This window comes from Syngnathus typhle, linkage group LG2 (assembly GCF_033458585.1).
Source record: "Syngnathus typhle isolate RoL2023-S1 ecotype Sweden linkage group LG2, RoL_Styp_1.0, whole genome shotgun sequence".
Taxonomy (NCBI): domain Eukaryota; kingdom Metazoa; phylum Chordata; class Actinopteri; order Syngnathiformes; family Syngnathidae; genus Syngnathus; species Syngnathus typhle.
The window spans coordinates 4,060,290-4,081,160 of record NC_083739.1 but is presented as its reverse complement, the minus strand read 5'-3'; the positions used below and the strand labels follow the sequence as shown (position 1 = coordinate 4,081,160).

Genomic DNA, 20,871 nt, shown 5'->3' with positions numbered 1-20,871 from the left:
ATTCACACCATCATATGCGGGAATCGAACTCACAAGACAGTCAAGCGTTCCACCATCAACGACCCCCTCGTATGTAAAGTGGACCCGTCCTGACGCAAGTGTGACGTCACAACAAGGGGGTGGAGCCAGTGACGACTCGTTTCGACGGACATTGATTGTTTGCTTTTCAGCTGTGTTCTGGAAGCAACTGCTATATATATTTATATGCCAGAAAAATGGTTCCAAAACATTTAGGTGAATGTGGAGTTGAGGTTGTATTGCTTTTACTTGGCACAAGAGTAGCGCTGTGTGTCTCCAGGGATGTGACAGCAGTATGTGAGTCCGAGTTGCTCCACTTGGCTCCCGGGGCCACCAGCTCCGCGGCCCCCTGCAGGACAGCTACAATAGTCGCCCCAGGGTAGATGCCATAGCTGGGATTCCCACCCGTAACCGGGACGCCTTCGCCCAGGGCACAGACACACCGGCAGCAGCTCCACAATCGATTCATCAATCTTTGAAGGGAGACATAACTGCAAAAGGCCACAGCAGTCACCCTCCCGCAGTTCGCCTTAATTGGGAGGGGCCACATCGGAGACTGCATGGCTGACACCAAACTCAACGAGGACGCTCGACAACAACCAAGGAGGAGGAGGAGAGTTGATTTCTATTGTCTTGAAAAACAAACGGACAATGATTCGCTTCTCTGGCTCTCTCACTTTTTTTTTTCATTTTCTGCATCTCATTAAGTCGTGCTGTTTTGCAGACATTTTGGCTGCGATCATTTTTTTCAGGTCAGAGCAGCGCAGGGGCTGGAGCAAGTGAAGGGCTTTCAACTTCAACATGAAGCTTTGTCGCCTCCTGCTGGACAACAGAGGCATGGACCATAACCTCAGATAGGTTTTTATTTTGTAATTTTAAAGCGGCGCTTTCATAAGCATTTTTTTTAAATATAACAAACTAAAAACATAAAAAGAGGTATCAATTGTTAAAGTTAGAGCACAAAAGCTGACAAACTGGACAAAACAACATTTTACATCTCTCTTCGAGCACATGATTTTGTAGCCAATTAGTATTTTCATTTTTATACATTAATTTGGGGATTCAACTGTTTCCCATTCATTATGTTTTTTCTAATATGCTTTCATATTGTGTTTGAGTATGCTCCAAAGACAAGGTAGAACAACATTGAAGGATGACGCCAATCACGAGCCAAGTTTATCCTCCATTAATTGACTGCCAATGTGATTGCAGATTATGTCAATGAATATTTGCAGTGCGTCTTTTGAGGGTGAATAATCATATTTCTCGTCCTCTTCATTGCTCAACACTCATCAAATTTGTTTAAGAAATTCAAATAAAACCGAATATTTTCCAAGACAACAGAAATCCAGTAGAGACTCATTAAAAGCCCTAAACTCAAAGTATATATACATAAAAAAATATAAAAAATAAAATAATAATATAAAAATATTTTTTATATGCATATTTACTTTGGTCTCATTTCCATCTCAATACTCTCTCGTTTCGGTAATGTCTTAATCTTAACTACAACATTGCTAAAAAAAATTTTTTAAATCACTTAAAGATGGGCAGGCTCGATAACAACAACACTATTTTTGTGATGCCTCCAAATTAGAAGCCATGAATTTTTTTCCCCACTTTCCAGGAACTTTAAATGTATCATCCATGAGTCACATTTTATCAGTAAAAGTCGCTCATGCTTGCCAGGCAGTGAGTTGTTTCGCTGTCTGAGGAATCTTGCCGACTTTGAGGCCTTTTGCACAAATTAAGCTTGTTATGGGGCTGAGTAGTGACTCGGCCATTTGACAATGCTCACATTGTGGCCGGCTGCTCCATGTGCATCAAAGAGGTGATTAAGAAGCAGGCTGCACGAGGGGGGGGGGGGACAATACTGCTTTTTACACAACCAACAGAGTCGCCTCTGACGTTACTCGGACCGCCATGAGACGCATCTGTGCTTCCTTTTGAGGGACGCGTAACGTTCAGAGCGCTTAACATGTAGCAATCCATTTATTGTATAGCAGATCGGAAAAAGCAGTCCGAAAAAAGCCACCGACTCACGAAATACAAAGAGTACAACCAAAGTTATTATTAAGGCGAATTATTTGAGGTTGAATCATTCTACACATCCTACGTATTCAGTGACGACAACAAAAACAAAACGACGGACCGAGCTGGGATAGGTGGAAGAAGCCCGCCCGGCCGCTTGTCCCCGGCCAATCACAGAAGCCGCTCAGGGAGGGAAGTTCTTGCTCAAAACAAAATGCCACTTGTTGCCTCTTTTCATCAACTCATCAGGCGCCTTCATCTGCTCTTTTTACACAAAAAGGACGACGAGACGGAGCTAAGGAAGGCCGGATGAAGTCAAGACTGGTGTGATATGGTCATACTTGAGAAAATATGAAGCAGTGGCTCGTCATTTGCGTGTCCGTGGCATTGCTGTGGAGTCGGCAAGCGACTTTGACTCCAACGCATGATGGTAAGTGAGCAACCTTCATTCATATTCCCTTTCTTTGTGCTTGAATCAAGCAAACTGCCAACTGATGAACGGAAGCAATCGAACTTTTTCACCAGGCAATTTGGCAATGCTGGGGAAAACCAGACGTGATCCGTTGACGTCTTCTCTGTTGAGAAGCACGGATTTCCAAACGTAATCCATACAGAAGACGTTGCTTTCATTGACCGATGCCATTTTGTTTGCGCAGAAATGTTGACATGATATTTCCCTTCCCAGTGCCAGAAGAAACGACGACTCACACACCAGCCATTGTCTCAGCAGCACAACCTCTGCCACACATATATGTACTGTAGTGAACCCCAAGATGCACACACACACTAAAGTACTGTCACTGCAGAGAGAGAGAGAGCGCCAGAAAGAGAGAGAGAGAGAGACTGTCCACATTTATAGCTTCATCACAATAAGAACTTTGTATTTGAGAAGCCCTTTCTCTTCGACCCCAAGTCGTCAATTCCGTCAGCCTGGGGCTCTGTGTGTCCAAGTGATGAACCGTCGACAGTTTTGCTCTTCTGCACATTTTTCATCCAGCTGCAGAACTGACAAGCAGGAACTCACTAGTGCACTCATTTGTTCGACATGGAAAGATTGTTTGGATGTAAATGTGCAGCATGGAGCTTAAAGGAAACTACTGATCTGAGTATTATACGGTATTTAAGGCCGAAAGAAGCAATTTCAGTGATTTGCATCTGGCTCAGTGGCAGCAATTAATAGCAAACAGAAGGGGATGCGAAATTGAGCCTTGCGGGACACCAAAGAGTGTGTTTGCATATTTGTTTGAGAGTGTGTTTTACCGCATTGATGTGTGTCTTCCTCTCCTGTGTGTTAGCGGTGTGTCTTGGCACCCAGAATGGACTGAGCTCCACAGGCTCTCAGGAGAATCAATACAACCTGATCAAGGAGCGCTATGACGGCTGTGAAATCATCATGGGAAACCTGGAAGTCACGCAGATTGAGAGCAATTGGGATTTCTCGTTCCTTAAGGTAAAAGAAACACAACAACGTGCACCACCAGCGGCTTGGTAAGCGTCTTCTTGCGTGCAGACAATCCGCGAGGTGACCGGCTACGTGCTCATCGCCATGAATCACTTTGGGGAAATTCCCCTGGAGCAATTGCGGGTCATCAGAGGAAGCAGCCTTTACGAACGACGCTTTGCTCTCTCCGTTTACCTCAACTATCCCAAGGACGGATCGCACGGCCTGCGGCGGCTCGGCCTCACCAATCTGACAGGTGACAACGTTGTTTGCTTGCTTTAAATCGACGAGTTTTGGATTTCACAATCCTGTTTGCCAAACTGGTGCTGTCAAGTGCCGATGAGCTGGAGGTATCAAGTTTGCACTTACAGGTCAAAGAGAAAAACAAAAATAAAAAAAATATTTATTTTAACCTGAAATAATTTAGTGATAATGTTGAATTTATTTGTGATTTTTTTCATTTGACTGATATTTTATTTATATTCTATTATTATTATTATTATTATTATTATTATTATTATTATTATTATTATTATTATTATTATTATTATTATTATTATTATTATTATTATTATTATTATTATTTTATATTCTATTGTAGACATTATATTCTACACTCTTTCTTTAAAAAAAAAAATCAATTAACACCACCAGTGAGATGAATAAAATCATCAAAATGTACTTTCATGAAAGTTAACCAGTCCACTTTTTCCTTGCAGAAATCTTGGAGGGAGGAGTACAGATCATTAATAATAAATACTTGAGTTATAGTCCATGGGTCTTCTGGCAAGATATCATCAGGGACTCCAACGCTCCTATTGACATCTACTACAATGGCGACAGAGGTTGGAGCAGCTGAAAAAGAAATGAACTGCTTTTACTTGTACACATTGTGATTTTTCCTCGATTGTCTCAGGGCCTTGCCACAAATCCTGTGGCCATTATTGCTGGGGGCCAAGTGAGAAGCACTGTCAGATCTGTGAGTGCACAATTGCTCCCATTCTCCGCTGCATTCAAGAGCGGACGGAATGTAAAACTTGTGTCGCTTTTGTGCCTTTCAGTGACAAAGACGCTGTGCGCTCCGCAGTGTAACGGTCGTTGTTTTGGGACCAGCCCCAGGGATTGCTGTCATATCGAGTGTGCGGCGGGATGCACGGGCCCTCTGGATGTCCACTGTTTTGTAAGTGCTGCAATTAGTTTACGTTATTTATAGACACTGTTTATTTATTCATTTGTTTGTTTGATTGTTTCAATGTTTTTTAGTTTGTTTATTTATTTATTTATTTATTTATTTATTTATTTATTTATTTATTTACTTATCCGTTTGTTTGTTTGTTTGTTGGTTTATCTATCTATCTATCTATCTATCTATCTATCTATCTATCTATCTATCTATCTATCTATCTATCTATCTATCTATCTATCTATCTATCTATCTATCTATCTATCTATCTATCTATCTATCTATCTATCTATCTATCTATCTATCTATCTATCTATCTATCTATCTATCTATCTATCTATCTATCTATCTATCTATCTATCTATCTATCTATCTATCTATCTATCTATCTATCTATCTATCTATCTATCTATCTATCTATCTATCTATCTATCTATCTATCTATCTATCCATCCATCCATCCATCCATCCATCCATCCATCCATCCATCCATCCATCCATCCATCCATCCATCCATCCATCCATCCATCCATCCATCCATCCATCCATCCATCCATCCATCCATCCATCCATCCATCCATCCATCCATCCATCCATCCATTTCTCGATCTCTCTATCTAGCTCTGTCCTTTTCTTTTTCTCTTTCTTTTTTCTCTCGTTCTCTCTTTCTCCCTTTCTCTGTCTCTCTTTCTCTTTCTCTTTCTCTCTCTCTTTCTCTCTCTTTCTGTCTTTCGCTCTCTCTATCACCTAAATCCCTGTATTTCCATCCTGCCGCGTGGCTAAAACGGAAAGCGGTCCGTCACAAATACCTCCGTAGGACAAGAAGAAAAAAAACGTGCAAAGCTGACAATTGAAGTCTCTGCTCCATTTGTGTGCGCGTAGGCATGTCGTCGTTTCAACGACTCGGGAGCCTGCGTGCCTCAATGTCCGCAAGCTCTCATCTACAACAAGCAGACGTTCCAGATGGAGAGCAACCCCAACGCCAAATATCAATACGGATCCATTTGTGTCTCTCAGTGCCCCGGTGAGTGGGCCAATTAAGTCGCTGTTGTTGTTTTTTTCCTCCTTCTTCTTCGGCCTTACTTCCTTTCTGGCTTTTCCTCCTAGCTCATTTCGTGGTGGACGGCAGCTCCTGCGTGAGCGTCTGTCCTCCTGGCAAGATGGAGGTGGAGCGAGAAGGCCACAGACGTTGCGAGCCCTGCGTTGGACTCTGCCCCAAAGGTTTAACTCGGAGAAACTCTCAAATTGGCCGGAAAGTGGAATCCTCTAATCCTCTTTTTTCACAGTGTGTGAAGGCACGGGGGCGGAACATAGGCAGACTGTGGACTCCAGCAATATTGACAGCTTCATCAACTGTACCAAAATCCAAGGAAGTCTTCATTTCTTGGTCACGGGCATTCTTGGGTATGCGCAAGATGTTAAAACAACAATTGAGTGGTTAGCTTGTATCGCTAAATTGGGGCTGGTGTGCCCTTTAACTTTTGCCTTCCTCAGAGATGACTTCAAGAAGATCCCACCTCTGGATGCTAAGAAGCTAGAAGTGTTCCGTACCGTTCGAGAGATAACCGGTACGATGTCTGCTCCACTTTGTCGTGCATGTCGAGCTGATTTGACGCCCGCCCGACTGTGTCGCACGAGCAGACATCCTCAACATCCAGTCGTGGCCAAAAGAGCTCAGCGATTTATCCGTCTTTTCCAGTCTCACCACCATCCAAGGAAGATCACTTCACAGGTAAGTCCTGATGAACCCATCTGCTCTTTCTGGCCCGTTTTTGACCAACCCTGTCAATCACAGGCGCTTTTCCCTGATGGTGATGTGCATTCCCACGCTCACCTCGCTGGGTCTACGTTCCCTCCGCGAGATCAGCGACGGAAGCGTGTACATCAGCCAGAACCCCGAGCTCTGCTACCACCACACCGTCAACTGGGCTAAGCTGTTCCGAGGGGGGCGGCTCCGAGTCAACAGCATCAACAGCAACAAGCCGCTGGACCAATGCGGTGAGCTGGGACCTTCTGAAAAATGTCAGCACATTTGTGATTCTTGGATTTGATTGCTGCAGTCGCTGAAGGTCACGTGTGCGACCTGATGTGTTCGAGCTCGGGTTGCTGGGGCCCGGGACCGCACCAGTGTCTCTCCTGTCGCAACTACAGCCGAAATGGCACTTGTGTGGACAGCTGCCATTTTTATACTGGGTCCGTATAAGCAAAAGAATGAATGAAGATGTGACGGAAGCTAACATGGCGTCTACTTTTATAGGTCCCTGAGAGAATTTGCGAGGGCTGATGGAGAATGCGTCGCCTGTCACTCCGAGTGCAAACGTCTGCACGGGGAGGTCAGCTGCACGGGGCCGGTAGGAGCAATTTTTCTTATTTAAAAATCAAAAGAAGGTTCGCCTTCATAAAATTTGACGGCCATCTTTTGAATCGAATTAATTGTTACTGTACTGTAGAATAAGTTACGCACAAATTAGAAGAAAGTCACCTGACGCAGAGGGATAGTGTCACCTACCGGCGTTTTAGGGGTACTACAGCTACAACGAGTAAATTGTGTCTATTTGGTTTGTAATGTTTTATCAACATCAAAAGAAATCCAAATTTAGGTTCTTAAGAACACGTCTTTAATAAATCCAACCAGCAACAACGTTCTTCGTTTCCAATCCCGCGAGATCTAATCGCAAAAAGAAAACGCCGAGAGTTAAGTGTTTACTTCAGGGACCATAGGAATTTCTCAATATTACGGGGTTTGTTGACGTTAGCAAGTTCTCTGTAAGGGAAATAATAGTGAATTATAATCATATTGTGCGAACAACCACAGCCTTTCTTCATATTTTATGATGCTTTTGATCATTGCATAAAAAAAAACGACAAAAAAAAAAAAGAGGATGGATTAACACGGATTTTATTGCCGTGCATTTCCTTCCATCCTTTGAGTGGCTTTTGCCACCTGGCTATTTTTCAGGGCGCCTACGAGTGCGTGGCGTGCGCCAACCTTCGAGACGGTCCCTACTGCATGTCGTCTTGCCCTGCCGGGGTCAACGATGGCCAGAGGGGCCTGATCTTCAAGTATGCCAACGCGGAAGGTCACTGTGAACCGTGTCACCACAATTGCACCCAAGGGTGGGACTTCTGGCATTTATCATGATTCTTTGTTTGAAGCACCCAAACGTCACATTTGTCACGTTTGCCTATTGCAGATGCTCAGGTCCAGGACTTGGTGATTGTTTGGAGACTGTGAGACTGGCTGCTAGCGGGTGAGTTTTTCCGCCTGAACTTCCCAATTGTGGGGTGAGCATGGTGAGGCTTGCGGCTAGCGTTTGGATTCTTATATTGGACTTGATTACATTCAAATAGATGCTTGTATCAGATCTTCTTTGAGATGTAAGTTTTGCACAGCTGTGCGCAAGCCGCAAGAAGATGCGTTTGATCTTATCTGGTCTCCTGGTTTCCTCCTGCCACATGAAGCAAATGGCGACATGGCTTTCCAACTTTCCTTTGAGCTGTTTGTGACCTGTGTGCCCCATGTCTCCACCCTATCATCTTCGCTCTGAAGTGGCCAGATCACAGGCATCGCCTTAGGTGTGCCAGCTGGCCTCATATTCTGCCTGGTGTTGTTTTTCTTGGGCCTGCTCTACCACCGAGGTCTGGCCATCCGCCGCAAGAGAGCCATGCGGAGATACCTTGAGAGCGGAGAGGTGAGTCAATCCCACCTCTGTGCCTCGGTCCAGATGCGTTCAAGTCAGGAGTCTTGTGTCTTGGCAGAGTTTTGAGCCACTGGGTCCCGGGGAGAAAGGAACCAAGGTTCACGCGCACACCCTGAAGCCCTCAGAGCTAAAAAAGCTCAAAGTTCTGGGATCCGGTGTCTTTGGCACAGTGCACAGGGTAGCCATCGTCTGCTTGTCATTTGTAGCCCGATATGTGACTGCGGCTCAACTGCTTGTTTCCGCTTCAAAGGGCTTTTGGACTCCGGATGGAGAGACGGTGAAGATCCCGGTGGCCATCAAGACTCTCCAGGACAGCTCAGGCCGTCAGACCTTCACCGAGATACCGAGATAACTGATGTGAGAATCGAGCTTCTGAAAATGAGCATTCAGGGCTTGGAGTCCATCGACCGTGTACCTTCTCCACGCAGCGCATGCTTGCCATGGGCAGCCTGGACCATCCCTACATCGTCAGACTTTTGGGCATCTGTCCCGGCTCCAGTCTGCAGCTGGTCACCCAGCTCAGTTCCTTGGGCTCCTTGCTGGAGCACGTCAGGCAGCACAAAAACAGCCTGGGCCCCCAGCGTCTCCTCAACTGGTGCGTGCAAATAGCAAAAGTAAGTCGTCCGCACGGGTCCGCATGGTGCCGCCGACCCGAGTCCACCACGCTGACGTGTTTCCTCCCAGGGGATGTACTACTTGGAGGAACACTGCGTGGTACACAGGAACCTGGCGGCACGCAACATCCTACTGAAGAATAACTACCAGGTCCAGATCTCGGACTACGCCGTCGCAGATCTTCTTTATCCCGACGACAAGAAATACATCTACACCAACACCAAGGTGCCCCCCCCCCCTACCCTACCCCGCCGCACGTTGTTGTATGCCAACTCAATGCCTTTGACGTTCTTGTGCAGACTCCCATTAAATGGATGGCTCTCGAAAGCATCTTGTTCAGAAGATACACTCACCAAAGTGACGTGTGGAGTTACGGTGAGCGGCCCGATTACGCAATCCTGGATTTTTGACGACTAAGACCTGTGAAGTTGATTCCAAAATGTTTTTCGATTGACGGTTGTGCGGGGGCGGGGTTTCGGCACATTCAGAAGACACGAATGTTTCTCGATTTGTCAAAAATAATCAACTCGAGTATTATGTCGTCGAAAAAAACTTGTTCTTGGTGCAGGAGTGACAGTATGGGAGATGATGTCTTTTGGGGCGGAACCTTACGGCTCGGCACCGGCCCAGGAGGTTCCGTGTTTGCTGGAGAAGGGCGAACGTCTGTCACAGCCGCCCATCTGCACCATCGACGTCTACATGGTCATGGTCAAATGTGAGTGGCGTAAAAGCACAAGCGTTGGCACGTTCGGAGAAGATGTGAAAGCCGGCTGGTTGTTCTCGTCTCAGGTTGGATGATTGATGAAAACATAAGGCCCACCTTCAAAGAGCTGGCGAGCGACTTTACACGCATGGCGAGAGATCCGCCCAGATACCTGGTCATCAAGGTGAGACGCTCATCATCTGATGGAAACGTGCAAATTCCCACTTGGTTGTCTTCTGCAGCTGGAAGGAGAGGAGGACGATAGCACCTCGCGGGACATCCAGCGCAGAGATTCTGAGCGAGGGCTGCTCGACCCCGATTTGGTGGATGTAGATGAGGAGGCTCTGCAGGAAGGTTTCCAAACACCTCCTCTGCAACATTCGCCCTCGTGGAGTCTCTCTCGTTCAAGGATGAATTCGTATCGGGTAATGAGCTGAACGTTTTTTTGGGGGGACGGGGACTTTATGTTCAGCAGTGAGGATTATTCTCGTGACATTGTAGGGCGCTGCCGTACCTGTTGGTTACCTGCCCATGACTCCAAATCCTGTAGAAAGCCTTGTTCAGGTTAGATACACACACACACACACACATGCACGCACACGCACACTGGAAAGAGGATTCAAATTTATTTATATATATTTTTTAATCGTCTACAATCATGAAACTGTGACTCTACTGCCCCCTGTCGTATTGACAGGGTAGTGCTAATCTTTTTTCCCTTTCTCCTCTAACAACCTCTGGACAATTTCAGTTGACTTTCAAAATATGTCCTCTTTTGTGAAGCTGCGCTTCCAAAGGTCCCGCCGGAGCTCGGTGCGAACTCTGCCGGAAAGGTCAGAGGTTAGAGGGAATGGCAGGGAGGCAGACGAAGGCTTCAGGACCGGCGCTCCTCACAGGTCTCGGCTTGGCTCAGACAGGGCCGCCGCCCCTCGAGCGGACAGGCACAGAAAGCTCTCCACGGCATCGAGTCCGTCTTCACACAAGATGTGGACATCCGGCGGTGAGGAGGAGGAGGCAGACCACTCTGGTTACGTCCCTCCTGGAACACCTAGCGCTCCAGAAAGAGGTAAAAGACAAAATGTGAAGGGGGTACATAATTGGATTGACATAAATGAGATCTTAAATAAATTTGCTTATGTCATTTCTCACAAGCTGGTAAAGTCACGCCCGGATTAAGCAAAGTGAAAAGTTTGGCCCTGGAGTACGAGGTGATGAGCCACAAATCTGAAGGTCACCTTTGCTCGGCAAAGGGCAACTCTTCCCCATCACCACCTTCTCCAACCATTGTCGCTTTCTTACCTGCCCACGAGGACACCTTGACACCAGTTCCAGCCACCGACGATCAGCAGGTAAACGAGAACCTCGAGGACAATTTGGCCACAGAGAAGCATCAGTGTAGTATGGAGAAGCAGATCCAAGCCAAGGAGGACCGCGTGCGCTCTCCTCAGGGGAAAGGCAGGTATGAATACATGGACATTAGACGCCGGGACTCCACAGAGGACGAGGCGCCGGCGCAGCAGAGACGCGAGACATCCGCAGCGGAGTCGGATGGAACACGCGAGGAAGACGAGGCTCAGTTAGCGGAGGGCCATCACGCAGATAAACAACAAGCACTTCGAGGGAGTACGCCAGATGAGGAAGGGAAGGAGTATGAGGATATGGCCACGTTTGAAGGAATCGCCAGCGGGCAGGAGCAGGCGACCTACCAGAACCTCCCAGTGAAGGGGGAGTCAGGCGGCGGCAGGTGCACGGGGATCGGGGGATATATCAAGGTGTGCGCGGGAACGGGAGAGCCTGGTGGCAGCTCGTCCTTTGACAATCCAGACTACTGGCACAGCAGACTGTTCCTCAAGCCGGATGCTGTTCGGACCTAGTCCACGCTGGTGGTGTGCTTTGATTTCCATTGGAGCATCAACAAGTTGAGATGCATTTTGCTGGAGAGCAAGTGCAGAATAAGCAGAGATGAAACGGATTTCTGTATTGTGCCATTTTTGTACCTTCAGGATTAAATGGATGGAGAGTTGCCATCATTTTGTAAGCTCGCTGTACACTGATGACATTATGTCAAAGACAAAGGTATTTTATACACTGTTTTACCACGTGTTTGTTTAATAAAATATACATTTTGGCTCCTGAAAAAACACCAGTCTTTTAATTTCTTTTCAAAATAATATTTATCCCAAGCATTACTGGACATCTAAGTAGAAATACACCCGGGATAAGTGAAATCCGCAAAGTACGGTCACCAAAAAGAAGTAATGGGCAGGCTAACGAGTTAGCGGAAAGATGCTAATTCGCGATCATCCTAACAGGCAAAAACGGACTTCTAAAAGAATGTAAACGAACATTTGGAGCAATACTGCATTTTCCTAAAGGTTAGACACATGTTTCCTCAATTTAGAAGTTTTATTTTGACTTTTAAATGTTTTTTTAATTTGGAAAAAAAAATCCGCCATGTAGTGAAGCCGTGATAAACGAAACGCGAAGTAGCGAGGGATCACTGTAGTGCCATTTGCAAACCAAACAACAGCGGCATGACGGTAATGATCTTGACTTGAGTTGAACGCATCTTTGGTAAGGGGTGGGATCTCGCGGTTGTTGGTTGTCGGCGTGCGTGGGACATTGTGCGGCGCCTAGCTGACACTCAGAAGATTGTTGGGTGGGGAGAAAGTTCCTCTGACTTCTTGGACCTTCTGTCAACATGTCTGGGGATGAAGAAAATACGGAGCAGACGGTCGCCGATGACTTGGTGGTGACCAAGTATAAGATGGCAGCCGAGATCGCCAACCGTAAGTGGTTCAGAAACGTGACAGCTGCTCACCTCCCGAATATTCGAGCTTCACGTTAGCTAGCTGAGGCATGCAGACAGTCGACCACCACCCGTGTGTGGCCGGCCGGCAGCTGCAGCTGTTGACCCGCAACAAATGTGCTAAGCTCAAAGTAGCCCCAACGTCAAAACTTCCCCGAACCGAACCTCGGTCCGTATTATTTGGCTAGAACTTGTCTAACGTGGCGAGTCGTTTATCGCCATGCTGTTGTCCTCATTAGCAGCGGTTAGCTTGGCTGCTAAATGGCTGAGTAACGCAAGCTAGGTACTGCTAACTGATAACGTCGACAAAGTATACTAATACAAATGTGTACACATAACGACATTTTTAAAAATGTGTTATATAACATAATATATAGTTAAAGACGTCAGCGCGAGTCTCTCGTGGTGAGTGGATGAGCCAATTGCGCTCATTTGTGTTTTTAAAACTACTCAAATCGTTTCTGCACGCTGCACTGCACAGACTAAGAAAGAAAAAAAAACCTCACCGCATACGTTTTTATAATACTAGCTATATGTGCAAGGACTTGAAATACAAGTGAGAGAAAATGTTGCGGTAAAGTGTTTCGAACTTCAACCACGATGCATGTCAACAAACGTTTGCACGTGCATTTCAGCTGCACAAGTCAATTTCATTTCATAATCGAGTACTTCCAATCGACCTGGTTGGAAAGTCCGTATCATAGTTATTGGGTCAACCCTTTTGTCTGCAATTATTGTAGCCAACATAGCGTGTTTGTGTTTCTAATAAGATATATTTAATGACACGAATTCAGAGAAAAATATCTTTAATTGCAAACAAATTACTTTCTTGATGATATGTTTTTAGAATTAGTCTTCATTCTTAGTTCACACAGGTTGTGGGTTGCCCGACTCATTGCCGCACATTAAATGGCCGCGCCTTTTTGTCAATTTTGCAGAGGCCCTGAAGATAGTGGTTGAGACGGCCATGTCTGGCGTTTCCGTGCTCAGCCTGTGTGAAAAAGGAGATGCCTTCATCTTAACAGAAAGTGGCAAAATCTTCAAGAAGGAGAAGGACATGAAGAAAGGTGCGCTGTTTGAGTGTCCCTCCCCGTTAGGTTGTCATCAAATTCAAACCCTTGTTCTCCCCTCCCAGGCATCGCCTTCCCGACATGCGTGTCAGTGAATAACTGCGTGTGTCATCACTCTCCGCTCAAGAGTGACCCCGATGTGGCCCTTAAGGACGGGGACCTTGTCAAAGTGTGAGCAAAAGTTTATAACTGCACACGGCAGAGGTTTTAGCATGTTGCTCACTCTTTCCTGTGTTGTTTAGTGATCTTGGCGTGCACGTGGATGGCTTCATCGCCAACGTGGCTCACAGCTTTGTTGTCGGTGTGACCAAGGTAAAGGGAGAAAAATAAAAAAAAGTTGAATTTAGCTGAGCTGGCGTTTCTCCACCCGTGTCCGCAGGAAAAGCCCCTGACGGGTCGCAAGGCCGACGCCATCCTGGCAGCTCACCTGTGCGCCGAGGCCGCCCTGCGGCTCGTCAAGCCGGGAAACCAGGTGACATTCCCGCGCCATCGCCGTGGCGCACGCTCCTTCCAATCGCTCGTTTGTGCCTCCCTCTCAGAACGCGCAGGTGACCGAAGCGTGGAACAAGATCGCCAAGTCGTTCAAGTGCACGCCGATCGAAGGTGAGTGTCTTCTCGTGCGGCTGTGCGGTCGGCGCGCCTAATTTGACACGCTTGTTCATAGGCCTGCTGTCCCATCAGCTGAAACAGCACGTCATCGACGGAGACAAAACCATCATCCAAAACCCGACGGACCAACAAAGGTGCACTGAGCAAGGAGATATGCCGCGACTCGAATTTTAGGATTGTGATATCTGCTAGCTAGCGCAGCGGCGCGAACTCCTCCTCCTCGTTTTGTAACCAAAGTAAGCCTCACTGGAGGTTTGATAGAAGATGGCGCAGCCCGCTGCTTTATCTTCCAAAAACACCGAACCGTTCCGCAGAAGTGACAATTCCATATTGACCTCACTTTGCGCTCGCAGGAAGGACCACGAGAAGGCCGACTTTGAGGTGCATGAAGTGTACGCGGTGGATGTGCTCGTCAGCACAGGCGAGGGGAAGGTGAGACCCAAAAAAAAATGTCCCGCTTTGTGAGCGGCAAGCACGCATCATCAAATGGAGCCAAACGCCGCTTTGTGTCGCAAATTAGGCAAAGGACGGCGGTCTGAGGACCACCGTTTACAAACGAGACCCCAACAAAGTGTACGGATTGAAGATGAAGACCTCTCGGACTTTCTTCAGCGAGATGGAGAGACGCTTTGATAAAATGGCTTTCACGCTGAGGTATTACGTTCTTTTTTTTTTTTTTTTATCCAATAGAACGGCATTTAAAGTGTTTCTAATTAAAAAGCAGAGATGGAAGATGTCGCATTCTGGCGAGCCCAAAGGAAACCAGAACGTGAAATCAAAACACATAATTCGATAGACTGTGAACCAATGGAACAGCTTCTGCACTGGCGCCTTTTTGCCACCAGGTGGCGGTGCGACCCACAGGAATAAGAGCAAACTGAAGAAATAGTTCTCAATTCCTCTGCTGATGAAAGAATGCTCGGCAAATGCCAAACCCGACGATTTTTTTCCAGAGCGTTTGAGGACGAAGGCAAGGCCAGGCTGGGTGTGGTGGAGTGCGCCAAGCACGAGCTGCTGCAGCCCTTCAATGTTCTCCAGGAGAAGGAAGGTGAGCTTCCGCCTCACTCGCTCGCTCGCTCGCAGACCCGAGCTGAGCCGAGCTCATTTTGTGTGCAGGGGAGTTTGTTGCTCAATTCAAGTTCACCGTGCTGCTCATGGCCAACGGACCACTGCGAATCACAAACAGCCTCTACGAACCCGAAATGTACAAGTCGGAGAACGAGGTGGAAGACGTCGAGTTGAAGGTGAGAAGCGTTTGACAAATGGGACTCCGCTGCCAGAAAAAAAAAAAACTCGTCTGACTAATGGACACTCCAAAGGCTGGCTTGGCACTCGCAAAGCCGTCAACCATGTTGATGTACGGTGTCCTGCTCTTGGGAGCTTATCAAAGTCATTTTCATTTTTTTTTTTTTACAGGCTTTGCTTCAAAGCTCAACCAGTCGTAAGACGCAGAAGAAAAAGAAAAAGAAGGTGAGTTCCGTCCGTCATTCGGGAATTGCCGTTGCTTGCTGCGCCTCTCATTTCGATCTTTTCATCAAGGCCACAAAGACGCTGGAGAACGCAACAGGACAGTCGACGGAAGGCGCGGAATAAATCTGAGCAAGGTGTGACATCGCCGAAGAACAGAGGTCGTATTGGCTTCTGTCCCCGTTGTCGGAGGCCCTTGTGGCAAGGTGGCACCTCTGGAATCCAACACATGTCAGTCTGGGATGAGGCTGCTCTTAAATTGATAGATTTTTTTTTTAACAAACACACACACAGACACAAATCTTAATTGTCCTTGAAAGGGAATTTGCCATTCGGAGCAAAATCTCACAGGAGCGTTTAACCGGTTGACTTTGAGCCTCATCCCATTTTGCCACATGAAAAGATATCGTTGACTAAAATTGACTTTGAGCGACATGTCAAGGATGCTCAAAATAGTGTCATCGAGGCACGGCAAGGAAACGGAACTGGAATTTGGGTGCTCACAATGTTGTCAGAATCTTAAAGCCCGATGCAACTACTATGGCTCGAGTTACACTTATGACACCAGCGGTCGGCGTATTGCGCCGCCGCGACTTTGTATACACGTCAAGGTGTCGGGGGATACTTGTCGGACGATAGCGAGGGCAAGGAGAACCAATTGAACCGATTCTTCTCAACTGCCCACGTTTCAACCTGTTCGCGGTCCCGCATTCAAATGTTGTGCCTCCAGCAGGTCTGACAGTCTGTGTTTACATAAGACCTCTAATGATGGTTGCTTTTGTATAACCAAACCACACTTTTACAGGCTATTTTTGGAATCATTAAAGAGACATGCGACATGATTTGCGAATGTTTTCTTTTGGACTGTGCGGGTCATCATTTTAAACAGCGTAAGAATACAAGAACATAAAAGCCTTTTTTAAATATCAAGTCCGGCCATTTAATCCATGTTAATTTTAAATAACTAGCATTGCTTTTTTTTTTCTTTTTAGATTTTTGGTGTATTCGTCTGGATGTAACAGGGACAAACTTATACATGAACGTTTTTTAAAGTTGTTTTCAGAGCTGTGGGTATTTGTAATTACTACTAAATTCATTCTCTGGGTCTATTAACTAATTCAGAGAGCCCATCATCGAATTTAGAAATGATGGAACGTTTATTTGACGGTGTTAGCAGCACCTACTCGCCGTAGTAAGGCCTTTAAATTGTAATTGAAGCATAATATCTGAAGGGGGCAGTAGTACGCTAAATCGCCGTCTACAATGTCGGAAATATAAACGAAGAAGAAGAACGCTGACCGGAAATGCAGGGCAGCCATCATGCGTTGCCATTTGCTAAAGCGCGACTAAAAAACGCGAACGTAGACTCTTGTCTTTGGTGTTTGTACAATATTTTCTATCTCCACAGCAAAAATGCCACAGTGTGTAGCATACGATTGTTCCAATAAGTCCGGGAGAAGCTCTACATGCACATTTCATCGGTAAGAATTGGATTATAAATCCTGCTATTTTTCCCATGTATATTCTTCTATACAAATCATCTTATTGTAAAATAAATCAAACGCGTGGGATAGATATGTGGAGGCGAGCTTATGATTGTGCATAATAGAAAGAGAAAATGATGCCAACTGTGCAGGTGATCATAATGGCCGTTTCTCAATGTGAAGAACGCTGAGTATGGCCTCGTAAACTCGCCAAGTGACGTCTTCCCGAGAACGTTCTTCCAAAGAACGCCCATCAATTTGTAAATATGAACGCTTATGTGTTTCAAACATATCATTGGTCCAAGCTTCTATCACGCCCGCTACCCTCGTAAGGATGAGCAGTGCAGATACTTTGGCCACGACTGATGACGTTTCCGAGATCGCAGAACGCAAATTGAGAAACTGCGGATGTCAGAAAGTACTGTGATGTGATGGAAAATACAGTACTCATAATAATAGAGTTTACAGTACATAAGTTCAAAAGTAGTCATTTAGATGAAAAATGCAATCTTCTTTATGAATGTGTGTGAAATAAGCAAGAGTAAAAGGGGGTGTCATGGTTCGTTTGTTCATTTACAAGGAAAGAATGTTATGATGACGCAGCAATGGTAGATCATTATTTGATCCAACAGATTCCCGAAAGATGAAAAAATGTGCCGAGAGTGGGTCCGAGCGTTGAGGAGGAAGAACTTCACGGCGACGCCCGGTGTCACATTGCTCTGCAGCGACCATTTCCTGGAAGCCGACTTTGACCGAAGTGGCCAGACGACTCGGCTCAAGCAAGGCGTCATACCGAGCGTCTTTAAATTTCCTCTATGGCTGCAAAAGGTTGGTGGGGACCCGACGCCGTTTCTCCGCTCCTTACTAGTCCGTTTAGTAGTCAGCAGAAGTGTCAAAGAAAGATTCTTTGATAAGGATCTTCACATTTGCCATTGACACTTTCTTTTTCATCCAAATGCATATCAAATTTCTTTCCGCATGTAAGTTGGCACTTTTTTTTCAACAGAAACTGAAGGTGCGGAAAGCCGACAAACCCATTTCGTCCGAACCCCAACCGGACTCGAAAGCCGCCGCGGTGTCGGCGACGCGACTTTCCGCGGCGGATCACAACTACTGCCTTGACCCCGACCCCCGAAAAGTGAAGCGCAAGCTGGACAGCGCCCAAGACACCATCAGAAGCCTTCAGAGAAAAATGAAGGTTTCTCATCAGAAAACGCGACGTTTGAGGAAAAGGGTGGAGAGCTTGACGAGCATTTTGAAAGACCTGAAGAGCAACGGCAAGGTTTCGGACGATAGCGCCCAGATTCTGGCTTCAACTTTTCTGGAGTCCTTCACACTCTCCTTAATTGAGGAGTCGACCGACGACCAATTGCCGACTTGACTCGAGACGCCGGATTCCTCGCTTGGTGGCATGTAAAAATTGTTATTCACTGCTGCTTTCAGTTTTATAAACTGTGTGATGTACTGAAACTCACAAAAGGCACAATAATAGACTTTCAAATGGAAACAGAATGACTTGTCATGTCATTGAATTCAAGTCAAACTAAGTCTCATGGATGCCAAGTCAGCTTGAGTCAAGACTTTGTAGTAAAAATAGCAATTTAACCTGGGTCAAGTTGATCCGTTTGGAAGATGTAGAAATTAATAAATTCAACTTTGTCTCTTAGCCTGTTTTTCATGTTAGTTTTTTTTAAATATACACCAAAAAAATGCAGCACGTTATGTTGTTGTTGCTTTTTGTTTTTCGTGGTCCCATGAACGTTGTTTGGAAACCAACATAGTTATTAAGTCAACTTGAGTCCAAGTCATGAGATTGGAGTTGTTTGGATGCAATGGGCAACAAAGGAAGTTCATACTTTACAAATTTGAAAGAATTTACATTCCTGCTAAATTCCTGATATTAATCTGATCTGGATTTATTTTTCCGCAGTACATCATTGTACATAAAAATAATGTCATTTTGGCACTGTTACATTTGATTATAGCACTTTAAATGTTTATATGAGGTCCCTAAATTAACACGTTTTGGTTACAGATTAATATCAAACACGTCATGCAATACGTCATGTATATTCATCTGTCTTTGTTGCGCTCTAATGATTAAACTCAACTATCAGAAACGCTGGACTCGTTTTCCCAGGATGCACCGCTCCTCAGTGACGTTTCAGGCTACTACCAATGACGCATCTTTATGACGTCATTCCGAGACCGCTTTTCTTTGACCGGTACGTACAATCATATATTGACGCCATAATCCGAGTCCATCCGCTCGATGTGAATATAATTTGTCTAATATTTCATCTGTATCCGATACTTTTCAGACTGACCCGTTCGCTATGCGAGCCAAGGTATGTGTCCCCACTCTTCTAGATGATTAAATGACTTTCTTCGTGGCGCTAACGCTTGTTAGCTAGCTCGCTACCAAAATGCGTTTACAACAGAATATTTAGCAAAGTCTTTGTAAAATGTTGCGGATTGTTATCGCAGTTTAATGTGAATCCATCCTGACTGAAATTATACGTAACCAATTTTTACATCTGCAAATGTTTTCCTACTCCGCAGTGGAGAAAGAAGCGCATGCGCAGGTGAGCATTTTCTTTACTCTAGTTGTCATGCTTGTTGTTTGTTCACTTCAAAACGCCTCAATCATGAATTAATCCTGTAGACTGAAGCGCAAAAGGAGAAAGATGAGACAGAGGTCCAAGTAAGATGATCCCGAATTCAGCCACTTGCCCATTTTTCGATCGACGGACGGATGGAGAATGCAGCAGGAGTGTCTCGTGGAAGTCTTAACATCTAAAAGCGTGTCCTCAACACAATGAGTTGACGCCTGCAGGTTGATGATGGACTTTTCCTCTGGACTCTCATCCTGGACTTTCTGGTCTTTCAACTTTGCTTCGTTGTTCAACCTTTTGTGTTTATGTTAAATAAAGGTTTGGGTGTAGAAACTGTTGCTTGTGTTTGTATTACATTTTAGTATTTTCTTTCCCCCAGTGCTACTTCAGATGTCATTCGGTGCAAACAAACAAAACGATTGATAATGGTAAGTTAAATAAACTGCACGTTTGCAATGAAATAATAATTATCTGTTGATAATTAATCAAGGGGGGGTTGCTACCCTTAACTTTAGCTAACTAAACTGCAGCTAAAATGACCAATGAATGCTAGTTGAGCCTTGTCAGAATGGTTATTTTCCAAATCTACGAAGATGTTTAGCTTATTCAGCAGCATCCAGGTCGATGATTTATTTTAGACGAATGGCAGCCTCTGACAAATATTCAACGCAATGTCCAGACCATTCCAAAGTCAAATCCAGTTTCTCTAGCTCTTTAATCACAGACGAGTCTCAAAAGAGCTTCACATGCCCTTATTTGGCAATATTAATATCCCATGATCTTGACTCATAGGAGGGAAAGGAAAATAAAAAAGCAGGAGAAATAAGCAACCTTGTGTAAGGGTCACTGATGGAGGAGTCAACAATTCCCAACTGGGCAACATTTTGCACATACGTGAAGCAATTTCAGTGTCCCAAACACTTTGCAGCTTTCTAAAGGGCACAGAGGGGGTCACATTTTTAGGGAGGAAAAAAAAAATATCTGATGTAATCCACATCGCATGATTTGCATAGCGGTGGGAATGTCGCAACATTTGCTTTGGAGTTTCTTTGCCAATCACTGGGCACTTAGAACGCGGAACCTTATGAATGCGAGGCAGAAAAGCAAACCATTATGTCCACCGTG

The 20,871-nt window shown here is 45.5% G+C and overlaps 3 protein-coding genes across 3 annotated transcripts; all 3 read left to right on the top strand.

Annotated features, from left to right (window-relative positions):
- The first annotated feature begins 114 nt into the window (after positions 1-114).
- On the top strand, positions 115-11,821 carry erbb3b (erb-b2 receptor tyrosine kinase 3b). Its single transcript, XM_061271361.1, has 28 exons — positions 115-2,479; positions 3,345-3,499; positions 3,560-3,746; positions 4,210-4,335; positions 4,407-4,469; positions 4,552-4,670; positions 5,556-5,697; positions 5,781-5,894; positions 5,960-6,077; positions 6,168-6,241; positions 6,315-6,405; positions 6,469-6,671; positions 6,734-6,866; positions 6,931-7,024; positions 7,633-7,790; positions 7,868-7,924; positions 8,224-8,365; positions 8,433-8,552; positions 8,625-8,716; positions 8,796-8,988; positions 9,059-9,214; positions 9,289-9,364; positions 9,558-9,704; positions 9,779-9,876; positions 9,935-10,117; positions 10,194-10,256; positions 10,476-10,758; positions 10,845-11,821. The coding sequence occupies exons 1-28, from the start codon at positions 2,401-2,403 to the stop codon at positions 11,564-11,566; spliced, it is 4,188 nt and encodes a 1,395-aa protein (XP_061127345.1). The 5' UTR covers positions 115-2,400; the 3' UTR covers positions 11,567-11,821.
- A 453-nt stretch (positions 11,822-12,274) lies between these two features.
- On the top strand, positions 12,275-16,489 carry LOC133142722 (proliferation-associated protein 2G4-like). Its single transcript, XM_061264193.1, has 13 exons — positions 12,275-12,481; positions 13,440-13,568; positions 13,637-13,742; positions 13,814-13,883; positions 13,951-14,043; positions 14,111-14,174; positions 14,236-14,314; positions 14,534-14,612; positions 14,701-14,834; positions 15,134-15,228; positions 15,297-15,424; positions 15,597-15,650; positions 15,720-16,489. Exons 1-13 carry the CDS (start codon positions 12,394-12,396, stop codon positions 15,771-15,773), a joined length of 1,173 nt encoding a protein of 390 aa, XP_061120177.1. The 5' UTR covers positions 12,275-12,393; the 3' UTR covers positions 15,774-16,489.
- Positions 16,490-16,630: 141 nt separating this feature from the next.
- Positions 16,631-20,079, top strand: LOC133142730 (THAP domain-containing protein 2-like). Its single transcript, XM_061264205.1, has 6 exons — positions 16,631-17,128; positions 17,764-17,959; positions 18,138-19,356; positions 19,453-19,479; positions 19,694-19,716; positions 19,797-20,079. Exons 1-3 carry the CDS (start codon positions 17,061-17,063, stop codon positions 18,510-18,512), a joined length of 639 nt encoding a protein of 212 aa, XP_061120189.1. The 5' UTR covers positions 16,631-17,060; the 3' UTR covers positions 18,513-19,356; positions 19,453-19,479; positions 19,694-19,716; positions 19,797-20,079.
- Positions 20,080-20,871: the final 792 nt, after the last annotated feature.